General features: G+C 37.2%; 1 protein-coding gene across 1 annotated transcript; it reads left to right on the forward strand.

The window, feature by feature from the left end:
* The first annotated feature begins 1224 nt into the window (after positions 1-1224).
* On the forward strand, positions 1225-2517 carry LOC122300226 (oil body-associated protein 1A-like). The gene is made up of 3 exons (XM_043110728.1): positions 1225-1459; positions 1550-1953; positions 2046-2517. Exons 1-3 carry the CDS (start codon positions 1335-1337, stop codon positions 2231-2233), a joined length of 717 nt encoding a protein of 238 aa, XP_042966662.1. The 5' UTR covers positions 1225-1334; the 3' UTR covers positions 2234-2517.
* The last annotated feature ends 15882 nt before the right edge of the window (positions 2518-18399 follow it).

The raw sequence follows: 18399 nt of genomic DNA on the forward strand, positions 1-18399 counted from the left end.
GTTAGCCCTTTCTCTAAAAAATTATTTTGGCCTACCTTTATAAAATTATTTTGATCTTATAGATTAATTACTTATAAATCCAATTCAAAAACTTTTAGTCCAATTTAAAATTATCTAATAACATTACAACACATTTTCACTATTAATAAAAATAAAAAAAGAAATCAGATTGTTTTTATGAATATGTATGACACCTCGATCTTTTCTTCTCTTCTATGGTCTGCATGCAGTTTTATTGATAAAAAGAAAGTCTTTTCCTTACAATCTATCAAAAGGCTAAAAAGATACTTTAAAGTTGTCGTCTAGCTCTTCTACAGACTACAAGCCAACAGTTATATACATAGGCTCATATTTGACTTTTCTCTTATTTTTTTTCCGTTCTTTTTTTGTCGATTTTCTTCTTCTTCATATATATATATATATATAATTGTATTGAACTATTGATGTAGTGTTATTTATATTTTTTATTATTTACATTTCCTATTCTTTCATGTATTAAAAGAGAATTTTGTTGTCTATATTGAAAAAGAAATAATTAAGAATTTTGATTTATATTTAATACTTAATGATTTTATTTCTTTAAAAGAATACAAGTTACAACTTTAGACACTGTATTTGTTTTGTTTGATATATTTGTATTAGTGTCTTTATATTATTTTAATGATATATTATTCTTGACACATGATATACTTTTTTAATAAATAGGTTGTAGTAAATGTATTTTATTTTATTTTAAATCTTACTATCTGATTGTTCTATATTACAGAAAAAATTATAAAGAAATATAATAAAAATATTTTTTTATATTTTTAGCTTTACTTGCCCCCCAAAACAAATTTACGAATGCGCCATTGTTTGCTTGAAGTAAAAAATTAATATTTTAATATTGGATAAAATAACTGTATTCTTCTATATTTTGTGAAACACTAGTCTACGTGAAATCTATATTATTTTAAAAATGCACCATCGGGGTCTCTTTTATACAAATTATTTAAATTTTGACCATTCAACCCAATGAGGATGCCCTGAAGTCCTGGACAGATTGGACCTGAAAGCTGCCATTTGGCAAGGAGACTTGGGAATGAGTTCCTGAAAAGAAGCCACGTTATTAGGCACGTGACAACTGCTACGGGGCACATCTAGCAGATCCTATGACACGCGTGACACTGCATGCAACAGCCTCACCGGTCTCTACCTCCCGAGTCCTGCCTCCTATGTTGCACTACCCTGTCCTGCCAATAATATTTCTGAATAAGCACGGCTAGCTCAACCATCGATCCCCCTTCCTTCGTCTGAGAATTAAGCAAACAATTACAAAACTGAAGCAACAAACCATGTCGAGTACTCACCCAGAGGTTCCAGGCGAGCCAACCAAGACTGGCACGGCCTTCCTTGAGACGGCCACTGCCACCATCCAAAGCTTTGCTCCTATCAACCAGATCCACCAGCATCTCTGCGCGTCTGATTAATCTCCCTTCTAGCTCCTTTGTTATTTCATTTCTTTGTTCTTGAACTAATCTTCATGAGCTTTTCACTCTGGCTCTTTCAGGTTCCATTTTTATTCCTATGACATGACTCGCCAAGTCGAGGCGCATCACTACTGCGCACATCAAAACGAGGAGATGCGCCAGTGCCTCATTTACGACAGCCCCGACGCTGACGCTCGGCTTATCGGGCTGGAGTATGTCATATCAGAGCCCCTGTTCCTGACGCTACCGGACGACGAGAAGCGCCTATGGCATTCCCACGAGTACGAGGTAAAGAGTGGGTTGCTGTTCATGCCGGGAGTTCCGGGTTCGATAGAGAGGCAGGACATGGAGAAGCTTGCCAAGACGTATGGGAAGGTTTTCCACTTTTGGCAGGTTGACAGGAGGGACAACCTTCCTCTTGGGATCCCGCAGGTGATGATGGCCTTCACTCGGGATGGCCAGATCTACGAAGACCTTGTCAAAGGTACGTACGTGCGACCCAATTAATTATCTAACGAAGAAATCTCATGAACTATTTGTTCATACTATAAATACTGCATGATCCAACGGATACAGGTGTTGAGAACCGATATGGGATATCAGTGGCGAAGGAGAGGGAGAATCGAGCTTACATATCGGGGCCAACGCATGGAATACACCCACTGGCAAATGGCGGAGCAAAGGGGCTGAAGACTGAGCTGAGAGAGGTAGACTGCAAGCCCACAGATTCCGTGCCCCAGGGTCTTTGTTTGAGTATTAATTAATATTTACAAATTGAATAAGACTAGCTGTAATATCAACGGTCAATATGTATGTAATATATATGTATATAGGGATATATATGTACGTACGTATGTATTTATGTGTAGGTTTTTTTTTTTTTTAACCATCAGTGTATATGGTGCATGGTAGTATTGTGTTTGGACTTGGAAGTTCCATCATGTACATCTAAATACCATACCTCGTGTGCCCTTTTACTTCTCTCTTGTGATTTACCCTTGTGGGAGACTGCTGTTTGCAAAATAATGTTAAACTCTTAATTATAATATTGTAAGATCTCCAGCTTTTCCATATTTGATCAGAAATTGGGTCATGTACCAAAAAAACGCATGCTTTTTCCATACCAATAGGTAGTTTTGCATGGTGTCTCTCAAATTAAGCTTGAGATTTATTTATTTAATTAGTTTTTTTATAACAACTTTTCTATTAATCAGAATATAAACATTATAACTAGTACTATTTGTTTATCAATCCAAATAACAGATTTTATAAACTCAGGATATGACCCCTCTAACACACTTACATCATCAATATTTCAAGCTGTTGAGTACTGTGGAGTCTGGTTCACACCGCTCGAGCGGAGGCATTGGCCGCTCGAGCGAAATTAGACAGATTCGAATGCTCGATGTTAGCTCGACAATGAGCTCGAGCAGAGGCAGAAGGAAGTTTCGCTCGAGCGGAGGCATTGGCCACTAGAGCGAAGTCAGGCAGAGTTGAACGCTCGATGTCAGCTCAACAGTGAGCTCGAGCAGATGCGGGAAGGAAGTTCGCTCGAAACGCTCGACACGTCGCTCGAGCGAACATGCTTTTTTACACATCTCTAGGTTTTTTCTGCCGTTTGAGTATATATGATTATTATATCATATGGCCGTACTGTTGAAACACTATGGACGTACAGTGAATGATCCATCATTGTAGTGTGATATTCCTCAATAATAAAATCCTCTGCTGCTCCCGTGGACGTAGGCAATTTGCCGAACCATGTAAATCTTGTGTTGTGTGTGATTGTTTTATTGCTTTTCTCGTTCCATATTCTATTTTTCAATTCATTGTCATCGTTTTTCACAACAATTGGTATCAAGAGCCAGGTTCGGGTCTGAGAAACAACGATGGCTGGAGATGAATTGAAGGCATTGGGGATTGAGAAGTTTGATGGCACGGATTTTGGATACTGGAGGATGTAGATAGAGGACTACCTCTATGGGAAGAAACTTCATCTTCCACTATTGGGAAAGCAACCGGAAAAAGATGGATGATGCTAATTGGAACCTGTTGGATCGACAGGTTCTGGGGGTTATTTGATTAACCCTGTCGAGATCCGTTGCACACAATGTTATCAAGGAGAAGACGACTGCGGATCTCATGGCGGCTTTGTCAGGTATGTATGAAATGCCATCGGCGAATAACAAGGTACATTTGATGAAAAAGTTCTTCAATTTGAAGATGGCAGATGGTACGTCTGTTGCACAACATCTAAATGATTTTAATACTATCACAAATCAATTGTCGTCTGTTGAAATTGAATTTGATGATGAGATACGTGCACTGATAATATTGGCTTCACTGCCAAATAGTTGGGAAGCCATGAGAATGGCTGTCAGTAATTCTGCTGGTAAATCTAAATTGAAATATGATGATATTCGTGATTTGATTTTGGCTGAGGAGGTGCGCAGGAAAGATTCAGGCGAGACCTCGGGTTTGAGTTCAGCTCTAAATGTTGATTCTCGAGGGAGATCACACGACAGGAACTCAAACAGAGGAAGATCAAAATCAAAGTACAGGGGCAAGAGCAAGTTAAAGCCTGCTGAGCAGGCAACTTGTTGGAATTGTGGCAAAGCTGGCCACATAAAGAAGAACTGCAAAAACCCTAAGAAGACGGAGAATGATAGTGCTAATGTGGTAACTGAAGAAGTACATGATGCACTATTGCTTGCAGTTCATAGTCCAGTTGATGACTGGATACTGGATTCAGGGGCTTCCTTCCATACATCTTCCCACCGGGAGCTAATGCGAAACTATGTTGCAGGTGATTTTGGGAAGGTGTATTTGGCCGATGGAGAGGCTTTGAACGTAGTGGGGATGAGAGACATTGATATTGCACTCCCTGGTAAGAACAAATGGACCTTGCAAAAGGTCAGACACATTCCTGAGTTGAAGAAGAACCTCATTTCTGTTGGGCAGCTCGATGAGTGTGGTCATTCAGTGGTGTTCTCAGATAGCACCTGGAAGGGTCACAAAAGGGGCATTGGTACTGGCTCGGGGTAAGAAAACTGGTACACTATATATGACTACTGGTTTGATTGACACTATTGCTACTACCGTTGCAGAGAGCACAACAGATTTGTGGCATTGCAGGCTTGGCCATATGAGTCAGAAGGGTATGAAAGAACTTCTGTCTAGAGACAAGCTACCAGAACTGAAGTCAGTTGATCTCAGTATGTGTGAGAGTTGTGTTATGGGGAAACAAAAGAAGGTCAGCTTCTTGAAAAGTGGCAGGACGCCTAAGACAAGAAGACTGGATCTTGTGCACACAGATGTGTGGGGTCCTTCCCCAGTGGCATCTCTTGGAGGTTCTCGCTACTATGTCACGTTCATTGATGACCATAGTAGAAAGGTATGGGTTTATTTTTTGAAGCATAAATCTGATGTATTTAATGTGTTCAAAATTTGGAAAGCCATGGTTGAGACAGAGACAGGCTTGAAACTAAAATGTTTGAGGTCTGACAATGGTGGTGAGTATGTCGATGGTGGGTTCAAAAAGTATTGTGTAGCTCTGGGTATCAGAATGGAGAAGACCATTCCTGGGACACCACAGCAAAATGGAGTTGCTGAGCGTATGAACAGAACCATTAATGAGCGTGCTAGAAGCATGAGGTTGCACGCTGGACTACCACACACTTTCTGGGCAGATGCAGTCAGCACTGCTGTTTACTTGATAAACAGAGGGTCATCAGTTCCACTGGATTGTGGATTGCCTGAGGAGGTTTGGAGCGGGAAAGAGGTCAAATTTTCTCACCTTAAAACTTTTGGTTGTCTTTCTTATGTGCTTATTGATTCTGATGCTCGTAGTAAACTTGAGGCTAAGTCAAAGAAATGCTATTTCATTGGCTATGGAGACGAGGCATTTGGCTATCGTTTCTGGGATGATCAGGGTCGGAAAATCATAAGAAGCATGAATGTGATTTTCAATGAGAAAATTATGTACAAGGATAAGTCTAGTACAGCTTCTGTAGTAGCTCCTCAGGAGTCCGAGTTTGTAAGACTGGATGACCTACCAGAGGTCACAGTGCAGTGTAGAGATGTGAGTGACGGGGAGAGTGGGTCCAGTGCACCCATTCCTATTATTCCGCAGGCAGTTTCAGAACCGTCCACTCCGACAGTTGTAGTTCGCAAGTCAGTTAGGACTATACGTCCTCCACAACGTTTCTCACCTACTTTGAATTACATTTTGTTGACAGATGGTGGAGAACCGCAGAGTTATGAAGAAACCTTGTAAGATGAAAATTCTAACAAGTGGGAGCTGGCCATGAAAGATGAGATGGATTCTCTGTTAAGGAATCAGACATGGGAGTTGACAGAACTTCCATCTGGGAAGAAGGCATTACACAACAAGTGGGTGTACCAGGTGAAAACTGAGCATGATGGCAGTAAGAGGTACAAGGCCAGACTTGTTGTAAAAGGCTTTCAGCAGAAGCAGGGTATTGACTACTCTGAGATCTTTTCTCCTGTGGTGAAGATCACAACCATCAGGATGGTACTGGCTATGGTTGCTACTGAAGATTTATTTCTTGAGCAGTTAGATGTGAAGACAGCTTTTCTTCATGGAGACCTTGAAGAAGACATCTACATGCACCAGCCTGAGGGGTTTGTGGTACAGGGAAAGGAAGGTTCAGTTTGCAGATTGAAGAAGAGCTTGTATGGCCTGAAGCAAGCTCCTAGACAGTGGTACAAGAAATTTGATAACTTCATGCACAGTGCAGGGTACATTAGATGTCAAGCAGATCACTGTTGCTATGTCAGGCACTTTGACAATTCTTACATTATTCTGTTGTTGTATGTGGATGACATGCTTATTGTAGGGGCTAATATTGATGAGATCAATAATCTGAAGAAGCAGATGTCAGAGCACTTTGCAATGAAGGATTTGGGAGCAGCAAAGCAAATCCTTGGCATGAGAATTGTCAGAGATAGAGTCAGAGGTACGTTGAGACTCTCACAGGCTGAGTATGTGAAAAAGGTACTCAGCAGGTTCAATATGGACAAGGCCAAACCAGTTGGCACACCCTTGGGCAGTCACTTCAGACTCAGCAAGAATCAGTCACCTGAGTTAGAGGAGGAACAAGATTACATGAGTAAGGTTCCTTATGCCTCAGCTATTGGTTCACTTATGTATGCTATGGTTTGCACAAGACCGGATATTGCCCATGCAGTGGGAGTTGTGAGTAGATACATGAGTAACCCAGGAAAGCAACATTGGGAAGCAGTGAAATGGATTTTGAGGTACCTAAAGGGTTCCTCAGAAACCTGTTTGTGTTTCTCTGGAGAGAGCTTGGAGGTGCAGGGCTATGTTGATGCTGATATAGCTGCAGATATTGATAGCAGAAAGAGTACTACGGGCTTTGTTTATACACTTGGTGGTACTGCAATGTCATGGGGTTCTAATCTACAGAAAACAGTTTCTTTGTCTACTACAGAAGCTGAGTATATTGCAGTGTCAGAGGCTGCAAAGGAGATGATATGGCTACAGGGCTTCTTGGAGGAGTTGGGTAAAAAGAATCAGAAAGGCACTCTCTACAGTGATAGTCAGAGTGCCATATTCCTTGTCAAGAATCCAGCATTTCATTCTAGGACCAAGCACATTCAGATCAGGTATCACTTTATACGATCATTGTTAGATGATGGACAGTTGTTACTTGAGAAGATTTGTGGAAGCAAGAACCCTGCTGATATGTTGACAAAGGGTATTACACTTGAGAAACTGAAGTTGTGCGCAACTTCAGTTGGTCTTCTAGCATGAAGACAGGGGCAGTGAGTTGCAGAGGTGGAGGATATCATGTTTAAAGAAGACGGCGATACAGCGAGTGTACCAGTCTCCAAGTGGGAGAATTGTTGAGTACTGTGGAGTCTGGTCCACACCGCTCGAGCGGAGGCATTGGCCACTCGAGCGAAATCAGACAGATTCAAACGCTCGATGTTAGCTCGACAGTGAGCTCGAGCAGAGGCGGAAGGAAGTTTCGCTCGAGCGGAGGCATTGGCCGCTCAAGTGAAGTCAGGTAGAGTTGAACGCTCGATGTCAGCTCGACAGTGAGCTCGAGCAGATGCGGGAAGGAAGTTTGCTCGACGCGTGCTTGACACGCTGCTTGAGTGAACATGCTTTTTTACACATCTCTAGGTTTTTTCCGCCGTTTGAGTATATATATGATTATTATATCATATGGCCGTACTGTTGAAACACTGTGGACATACAGTGAATGATCCATCATTGTAGTGTGATATTCCTCAATAATAAAATCCTCTGCAGCTCTCATGGACGTAGGCAATTTGCCAAACCACGTAAATCTTGTGTCGTGTATGATTGTTTTATTGCTTTTCTCGTTCCATATTCTCTTTTTCAATTCATTGTCATCGTTTTTCACAACACAAGCATGCATGCTTAGCCATATTGTGCGCCCCTTCATTTTCCATACGTCCAACATGCATTCTGAATTCATTTTCCATACGTCCAACATGCTGAATGCTGCATTGGTGGAAGGTCTTCATCAACTCTTGAATCTCCTTAATTAGATTTCAAATAATTGACATAGAATTAGCATCATTGTTTTGAATTGTGTGAACCATAACTAAAGAATCACTTTCTATCACCATATCAGGAATTCCCTTTGCAGATCATATAGTTGCAGGCCTTTTAGATATTTCTATTGGATCATTCACTTCAAACTCCTTTTTACTTGCTGCCAATAGAACGTCTCCCTTTTCATCTCTAAGAATTACACCCATCCCTGTTCTTTGTTGATCATGGAAGCACTACAAGAAATTTTAGTTTTCATCCCTAAATGTAATTATTGGAGATGAAATTTAAATTTCATCTTAAAAATAGATGACTTTGTAAAAATGTTTAAATGTCTTAATATCAATTCGAACTAGATCTTCTGTGATGAAATAAGTCGTATCAAAATATCTAAACTGTAACAGCCCGCTAGAAATTCAATTGTGGAATTTCTATTGATTTTAGGAACCTCGTGAAGATTCTATAAGCTTTCACGAATCCATTAATCATATAGATTTTAGTCTAACTACATAGTTAGTGTTTATGGTATCCTGCTTGGCGCTGATGTTTGATCTCGCAAATTTCAAAGACGAAATTTGTTTTAAGGGGGAGGATGTGATGACCCGTTTTTATGTGTATTTTCACTGAAAGAGTGTTTTTAATTTAATTAATATATTGGTTTATTTATTTTAAATTAATGTATTTTAATTGGTTTTTAATTTATTTGAGGTGGTGTTTAATTTATTTTAGTCGTTTTACGGTTTTTAATATCGTTTTCGGCGGATCTGTTTTTGGTTTCTGGAGTGAGGATTGAACCTCATTTTCCCTTTTCCTTTTTCTTTTTCTTCTTTTCTTCCTTTCTTCTTTTTTTCTTCCTCTTTTCCTTCCCGGTTTCTCTCTCCCCGCGCAGCACTTCTCTCTTTTCTCCTTCCCGTCGCCACCCCTTTGACCGCAAAGTTCTCTGCCGTCCGGCCACCGTTTAGTGCACCGCCAACACCATTCTCTTCCCCTTCCACCAGAGATCATCCCCACCAATTTTTAGAGCCATCGGACCAGCCGTTAGCTTTCGCGAGCTGCCGGAAGTCGCTGCACCTGCTCTGTTTTTACCCCTGTCGCCGGTTGCTTTCGCAGCCCAGAACCGCCGCTCGCCGGCGGCGTGGCCTGCACCACCCACCCAGTTTTCTTCCCCTCCCTCCGGTGAACCACCCCACAAAATTCCACCACCATCGGAGCCACTGTTTAGCCGGAAATCCACCTTCAAGCCGAGTGGTTTTTGCCTCGATCTGCCGCCGTCGCTCCATCTCCGGCCACCACCTCTTCACCACTTCATCACCGACTCCTTACCGTCCTAACCCACCCATTTCCGGCCTCTAATAGTCACCGGAACAGTCCCCGTGAGCTACCTTTCCGATTTGGGTATTTTGGCCTTCAACCGCCGTTTTCGCCGCCACCCACGGCCAACCACCACTTCCACTAGCTTCATAAACATCCTTAGACCATTCCCTATCAACCCTGAGCTTTGGTTTGTCCCCGTTCAAAAGTGGGTATTTTACAACCCATGGCCACAGTGAAATTTCACTGTTACGTTGCTTTCCTTCCGCCGTTTGCAACGCCGCGAGCTTTCGAAAAATACTATATAGCGCTGTAAGTATTTTCCAAATTCTACTTTTAGATTTAAATATATTTTGCTCTTACAATAATTATTATCTGGCTGGTTGGTTGATTCCGGACTGAGTTCGAGGAGTTCGGGGGTCGGATGGATTTAGGACGGAGTTATTTGGTTGATGTTGATATTTGTTTGAGATATTTGTGCCTTGATGTTTGCATTGTATATTGCATGCATGCTCATGTTTAAAAAGGGAAAATCGGGTTTTCGTGTAGTTGAATGCATGTACATGTGTTTATAAAATGGAAACTGGGCTTGTAAGCGAGAAATGATTTATGGTATTTGTGAACGATTGGATATCTTATTTTTCCCATTTGAAGATCATTTGGTCAGTCAAATATTGTGTAAACTATAGAAAGGTCATTCTGGGAGATAAACTGGAGAATATGTTATAGTTTGGAGTTTTGACCAAGTTAATAGATAGATATTGGTCCGAAATTTTTATGGAGTATTGTTAACATGTATATATGACTATTGGTTGAGGATTTTTGCATGATTAAAGGTTTTGATGAAAGATTTTCTTAGATTTAGAAACTTAAAAACTGGAAGAGGAAAAACAGTTTCTGTTTTGAGAAAGTTTAACTCTTTGGTGGTCTAAACCTATTCCAATGACTTTGATAATTTTATTGGAGGATCCTAAGAATCTTATATACATGTTATATTATTATTTTGAAGATATTTGATGTTAGTTTCAAAGATATGAAATTTTATGCAAAGAGCTATTAAGATAAGCCAAAGTGTGGATGTTCTTGGCTAAATTTATGTTTTGGTTAAATTTTTAACCATGTGATCTTGAATTAGAAGCTTATATATGTTTTAGGACATCTTTTTAAACCATGTGATGGTTTGGTTTGAAGATCACATATTTATAAGTCATAGATCAAAAGGTTGATCAAAACAAGTTGGAAACAAAAAATCAATGGAAATAACATATGAGAATTTCGGCCCTATGGAGTTTTAATAGTTGTGATTAGTTTTAAATTTTTCTAAATTGATATTTGAATTGAGGATAAAATTTACATGAGGCATGTAAATTTTGGTGACTTTTGGAGTTAGTATGCAAAATCCTTAAGTTATGAGTAAAACGGTCATTTTCCTACATGCAGAGAGTAAAATAGAAATTTTACTCTTTAAGTTAGTATTTTCCACATTTCAATTTATTAGTGATTTAGTGCTAACTTTTAGAATCACTAATTTCAGTTCCTCGTGATCGCGCTTGAAGTTTTATAAGAAACGCGGAGATTGAGGTAAGTTAGCTTTTAACTTACTAGCAGTCTACTGTGTATGTGTGCTAAGTAAAAGAACTACAGTGTATGTATGTATGTTATCATATATGTCATGCCATGCCAAGTTCTCATGTAATTGTCTATTATACAGAATTTATTCTGTCATCAATTTTTATCTGTTACATAATATATTCTGTCATGTATTACTATACATTACAAATATGTCATGTTAAATATGTTGTCTGTTATATGTTATGCCATGTTACGAAATGTTACTATCTCAAGTTGGTTATGTATTTCAAATTATGTTCAAGTCACGTTATGTTACGTCAGGGCTTCAGTCCTTTCATATTCCAGTCACGTTTCATCATGAGTATATTCAGTTTATGTAGAATACATGGGGCCACAACAACTGTGGAGTATGTATTTAACTGCATAATGATGTGTAGAATACATGGGGCCACAACAACTGTGGAGTATGTATTTACACATAGAATACATGGGGCCACAACAACTGTGGAGTATGTATTTTTCATGTTAAGTCAAGTTTATGTAGAATACATGGGGCCACAACAACTGTGGAGTATGTATTTAACTGCATAATGATGTGTAGAATACATGGGGCCACAACAACTGTGGAGTATGTATTTATACGTAGAATACATGGGGCCACAACAACTGTGGAGTATGTATTTTTCATGTTAATTCAAGTTTCAGAGCAAGTTCATGCTAAGTCAAGTTTCAGATCAAGTTCATGTCAAGTCAAGTTCAGTTCATGATTCAATTTAAGATATGTCAATTATGCTATGTTGTACGCTAAGTTATGCTTTAATTACTTATGAATTTGATTATGCATTTATGCTTTTACTGTCATCCATGCATCATTAGTCTGTGTGGAAGTTTCTTGTTAAGTTGCTGAGATTTGTAATCAAATCTCACTGTGGTAGTCCCAACTACCACTCCTCCCGAATGGTAGATCTTGTTACAAGACCTGAAGGAGGATCAGGAGCTGACCAGCTAGACACAGTCGACTGAACGACGGTGCGTCGTTAATGTTAATATAGTAGTTAAATTACTACTTGTACGATGGAGTTGCATCTCCAGTACTTTTGGATCATAACTATTTTGGAATAGTGTTGTGATCTTAGTTATTCAATAGATCTTTGTGTATGAAGTATGTTTTAAGTATTTGGGATATTTTCAGTTTGGTGCATAGTATTGCTAAAAAAAAAAATTATCCGCTGCGAATATTACATAATGTTATATGCATGTTAGGATTATTGCATCTTATATGTCATGAACGGGGGCAGGTAACCTTGTGTTGCATGTCTCGACGCTTCAATTGTCCGTCCGATCCCAAACGGAATTTGGGGGCGTCACATAAACAGTTCAAATGGTAAAGTATACGTTCGAACATGGAATGTTCGAACTAAGTCCATTCGAATGATTGATAATTAGTTCGAATGGTAATCTTGGCGGGGAAGTAATTTTTTTTTATAGTGAAAGTTCAAATCCGTTCGAACAGTAAAGATTTTGGCGGAAAGGTTGCAATATCGTTTGAAGACAACTAGTAGGCATTTGAATGGAACATTTGGTGGGAAATTAAATTAAGATTGGCAGAGATTTTTTTAAACCTTATTCAAACAGAACACAAAATATTTACGAATTCATAATTTAATTTTATGTAATTAATGAAAAAAATATTTTAGTGATTTTTTATGTTAAATAAATATTACTTATAGTATCATTTTTTATATTATTGTGAATGGTAAGTAAAATGAAAAAAAAAACATAATTAACAATAAACAAGCTAGCAAACACTAAAAATAAAAACCACACATTAATTACATCCAAAAAATATAATGTATGGCAGGAATATAATGTATGATTATTTGAATATTACAAAATACAAATAGTCATGATTGTCAATACAAAAAAGCATATTTAATGCTAATAAAATATATACACTACTGGCCCAGATTGTGTATCACCATCTCAACTCCAGCAATGCGTACCTCAATATCAATCACTTGAGACATGAGCTTCGACTTAGTCTCTGCGAGGGCGACCCAGACTGCATCAATGGTCTCTGATTTCTGTGCACGCATCTCTGCATGCACAAAATCTGCAATCTCCTCACGAGTAACACTGTGTGATGCACCTTGTGTAGATGACTCAGCAGATATGCCCTGTGCACCTCCTTGAGTGTTGACCACCTCTGTAGTGGGTGCACGAATACGAAATCTGGAGTGTCCGTTGCTACGAGACAAGATTGTCGAGTTGATCGGTCCAATTGGCTCCCGAAGATGCTCAAACTCATCTGGCCTGACTCCTTTTGCTAAAAGCAATCGTGTGAGCATGACTCCAAATGGCAATATATCTATCATAATTTTTTTTAATAAGTACAAATATCATATATATCAAAAGGAGTAATCAAGTACACTGAATAAAATAAAACTCTACCTGTCGTAATATAGTTGGCCTCTGATCGAATCCTAGCGAATATATATCTCGCTAGGTCGATAGGCACCCCGCGAGCCACCCGTAAAATAAATCGTGCCCGGTCCATGCTCACCTCAGTCTTGTACAGTTGATGATTGATGTTGTTGAATATTATAATGTTCATGATCTTGAAAAAACTAGATAAGTCCACCTGTTTGATGCTCTTGCTCCCATCATAGCAAGGAGCATTGGACCCACAACCAACTGATGAACCTCATGATCAGCAAGGCCATCGATCTCATCAGGCATCACAGTATCCTCTTCCTATGCAATCTCCCCATTGCCTGTAGGTGTAGACTCTTTAGGCACCACGTTAGGATATGCAATTAGCAATCGAGGGATACCTAGAAAATCAGCAACTGCATCAACTGAAAAGCGTACTGTGATGCCTCAGACTGAGAAAGTGTATGCATCATCCTCCTGGCTGGCACGACCATGTTCTCTATAAAACTCAGATACAATATTGATGTAGGAAACTATCTTGTCCGTCCCTTCGTCCTTTTGATCGATGTTCAGTGTCCAACCACGATCGAGAAAGACAAATGCAAGAGAATGTCCCTTCCACATAAGATCCCTAAAATCATCTATCTTAACCTGCCTCTCCAGCAAAATAGTCCTCTCTCGAACGTCTTCGCTGGATGATTGCCCTGACGCAACCCGCTTCTTTCCCCAAGAAGACATTGAATGATGCTAAGTTTATGATATAAATTTAAGGACAATGATTACAAAATATCATAATTATAATTAGATCAAGGTAATTATATCTATCAAAAAATTAAAATAAAATTTTTTCTTTCGAATGCTTAACAACACGTTCCAACGGCCATCTATAGGTGTTCGACCGGTAATAGTTATTAGTTCGAGCGCCCACAGATGGACGTTTAGACTATATAGTGGACGTTTGAACCTCCATTTCTGGTAATAAAATTAGGTTTGAAAGCCTATAGATGGGAGTTCGAACCATCTAGTAGACATTTGAACTACCTTTTTTGGTAATAAAAATAGGTTCGAATGCCAACATATGGACATTCGAACTGTCTAGTGGACGTTCGAACCTTGATTTCTAGTAAGAAAATAAGTTCAAACACCCATAGAGGGCTATTCCATATACCGTTCGAACGTAGTAGTGTACGTTCGAACGACGATTTCTGGTTCGAGATCACCCATGGCTGAGTCGACTTAGCCATTGCAAAATTGTAAACGAACGGTTTAAAACCATTGTTTTGGCATCCCATAACAACGATGAGAGCCCGGGATGACCATAGAGTATCCCGTTCTCAATTTCCACCTAACAATGGAGTTGAAATGGGGTTTTTTTCCCAAATTTTCAAAACACATTTTCAATCCATTAAAAACAATTTTACCCAAATTTAATCAGTACAAAGGGTTAGTAATGGACATACCTGTTGCGGGTTGGAGAGTGGTGGTGGACGGTGGCTTTTGACGGCGGTTTTTGGTAGCAGAGGGGCATTGGAGCGTTGAAGAACGATAGTGAAGTGCGGGTTTGGCAATGACGCCTAATATTTATTTTTATGATTTCAAACGCTTAGTAATGCCGTTCGAACGTATTCAAAAATATCTTTTTTTTGTTCGAATGCTTAAGAATACCGTTCGAAAAGGTCAAGATATTGCGTTTATATTTTTAATATAATATAGTATATATACTTACACTGCTTATATATGATACTTATACAACTTATAATAGGAACTACTTAATGTATATATACTTATATTTATACTACCACACTTATATATACTTCTAATACTACACAATATTTTATAAGTATATATACAACTATATAATTATATATTAGTATAAATATAATATACTACTATATAATTATATGCTACTATATATATAATGTACTCTTATATAATACACTTACAATACTTATACGTGTCTATGATATAAGTATATAGTCTTGTACACTACTAGATACATATCTTGTACTATATATTTAGACTTAAATATATTCTTAACTTATATTATACTTATTAATTTATACCTTGCGTTATATACTTTACTTAATATACTCACTTAATATACTCCTATATAATATATTTGTAATACTTATATGGGTCTACTATATAATTAATATATTGAACACTACTTATATAATATATTTGTAATACTTAATATATTTGTAATACTTATATAGTCTTGTACACTACTATATACATATCTTGTACTATATATTTTGGCTTGTATATATTCTTAGCTTGTATGATACTTATTAACTTATACCTATACATATTGAACACATAAATATTAAGTGTTCTATATACCTATATTTTTTTATATAGTAATAAAATTAGATATATAAAACAATTAGATATAAGGTATAATACGTTCGAATAGCTTATATTGATAGTTCGAATGCTACAAGTACCTATTCGAATGCATATAAAATAGTGTTCGAACGCATATAATATTTTGGTGCAGTATAATATGCTGTGGCGGGATCCCTTTGCGCCATATTACACTTTTATAAATTATCCGTTCAAACTCCTATATTTCACGTTCGAACGGTTGGGCGCTGAATTGATAGGCGGGAAATTTTTCCTGCATATGAGTTTTCGGGTTTGAACAGTTAGTAAATTTCGTTTGAATGGAAAACGATGAAATAAGACGTCCAGAAGTATAAACATGCGGGACATTTGTGCTTCTTGAGAGTTGAGAGACAAACAGCACGAGAAAGAGAGAGACAGTGATCGTTGAGAGATTGATTTATAGGGCTCGTGCTGGACATTTATCCTGGCTTTCTCTTCATTTTGGTAAGTGTTTTTTACTTTGATATTGTATTTCAATGTCATTTTTTTATTAATAAACTTAAATTTATGTTCTCCTAAACTGATCGTCCTTCTTTTGTCTTCTATTTTTGCACAAAATATTAAGGTTAGAAGCATATATTTGTGTTTGGATTTGAGAAATATGTAAATATATTTGTGTTTGGATGTGGGAATATATTTGTGTTTTTGAACAAATATGAAAAGATTTTAGTTTATAAATGTGGGAATATGAAAATATATTTGTGCTTCTACAATGTTTTTGAAATATGCATATTATGAGTTTGTGTTTATTCTATGAATGTGTTCTCTGATATTGTGTTTGTGTCTGTTTTGTTTTTGGAATCTGGACTGCAACCGTTGGAACACAATGACATACCATTCGAACTAGTTGTCCTGTTCTAACGAATGTACTCATATATATGTTGTAATACTTAAACTCAAATTTAATACTTAAAAGATAATTTATTAAAAGCTATAAGGTATAATTAAAAAAAAGTAAATTTAAATTATAATCAATGTTTTAAAAATAAAAAACATAAATTACAATTAATACTTAAAAGATAATGAGGTTAAAAGCTATAACGTATAATTTAAAAATAAGTAAATTTAAATTATAATTAATACTTTAAAAATAAAAAACATAAAATTTATTTGATACATAAATTACAATTAACACTTAGAAGATAATGAGGTTAAAAGCTACAAGGTATAATTAAAAAATAAGTAAATTTAAATTATAATTAATACTTCAAAAATAAAAAACATAAAACTTATTTAATACATAAATTACAATTAACACTTAAAAGATAATGAGTTTAAAAGCTATAAGGTATAATTAAAAAATAAGTAAATTTAAATTATAATTAATACTTTAAAAATAAAAAACATATAAATTATTTAATACATAGATTACAAATAATACTTAAAAGATAATGTGGTTAACAGCTACAATTAGAAACATATGATTTGGAGTGTGATTTGGTTTACTAATGGCTTGGTTTACTAGTTAGGAGCTAGATAGATTCCAATGTTATTTTTATATGCATATAATTGAACCTTAGACCCATTAGAGAGTTGTGGCCAAACATTCTTATTGAATAAGATGTCAAACAATTAGATCCTTACTAGTAAAGAATGAATTAAAGCCTACTGCGAAGAATCAAGAATCAAGATTCAAGAAACAAGACTTGGGTAATAATATTACTTTGAGGTGAAGGGCTGCAGGGTCATTTTCTATGTGTTATCTATACAAGTGTATAAATGTGAGGCTCTGTAATTGTTTTGCACGTTACACTGAGAGGAATATAGAAGTGCAATATATAAGAAAAGACTCAATAGATAGTCTTTGTGTGAGGTCATTTGTGAGGTTGTGATCTTGTATAAAAAATTGTATTGTTCATCTTCATGAATAAGAGATAAAGCTCCTAGCTGTTCCTGCCGTGGATGTAGATCATTAGGATCGAACCACGTAATTCTTCTGTGTTCTTGTGTTCTTTACTTTCTATTTTATCTTGTTTAATTCTTGAGGAATTCTTGGCAAACTTGGAAGTAGGCAATTCAGCTCTGGTAGAAAACAGAGGTGACAGAAAATTAACAAGTGGTATCAAGAGCACGCTCGATGGGGACAACCAAGTTTGATGTCGAGAAGTTCACAGGGAAGAATGATTTTGGACTATGGAGAATTAAGATGAAGGCACTACTAGTTCAACAAGGACTCCAAGATGCAATTCTTGCAGAAAAGAAACTGATTTCTTTATCAGAAAAAGAAATGGCACAAGTTCTGCAGGAGGCTCACAGTACCATCATACTTTCTCTTGGAGACAATGTCTTGAGGGAAGTTGCTTAAGAAGATACTGCAGCTGGAATTTGGTTAAAACTAGAGAATTTGTATATGACAAAATCTCTTACAAACAGACTTCATAAGAAAACAAGGCTCTACACCTTCAAGATGACACTAGGTATGACTATGGAAGATCATCATGATGAGTTTAATAAGATCATCTTGGATCTTGCAAACATAGACATAACAATAGAAGATGAGGACCAGGCAATTCTATTATTGAGTTCTTTAGACTCCTCTTATACAAACATTAAAGAAAATATGATGTATGGGAGAGAAAGCCTGTCACTTGAAGAGGTTCAATCTGTCTTGCATTCAAGGGAGTTACAAAACAAAAGTGAAAATAAAATAGAAACTGG

Source organism: Carya illinoinensis, chromosome 2, assembly GCF_018687715.1.
Source record: "Carya illinoinensis cultivar Pawnee chromosome 2, C.illinoinensisPawnee_v1, whole genome shotgun sequence".
Classification (NCBI taxonomy): Eukaryota; Viridiplantae; Streptophyta; class Magnoliopsida; order Fagales; family Juglandaceae; genus Carya; species Carya illinoinensis.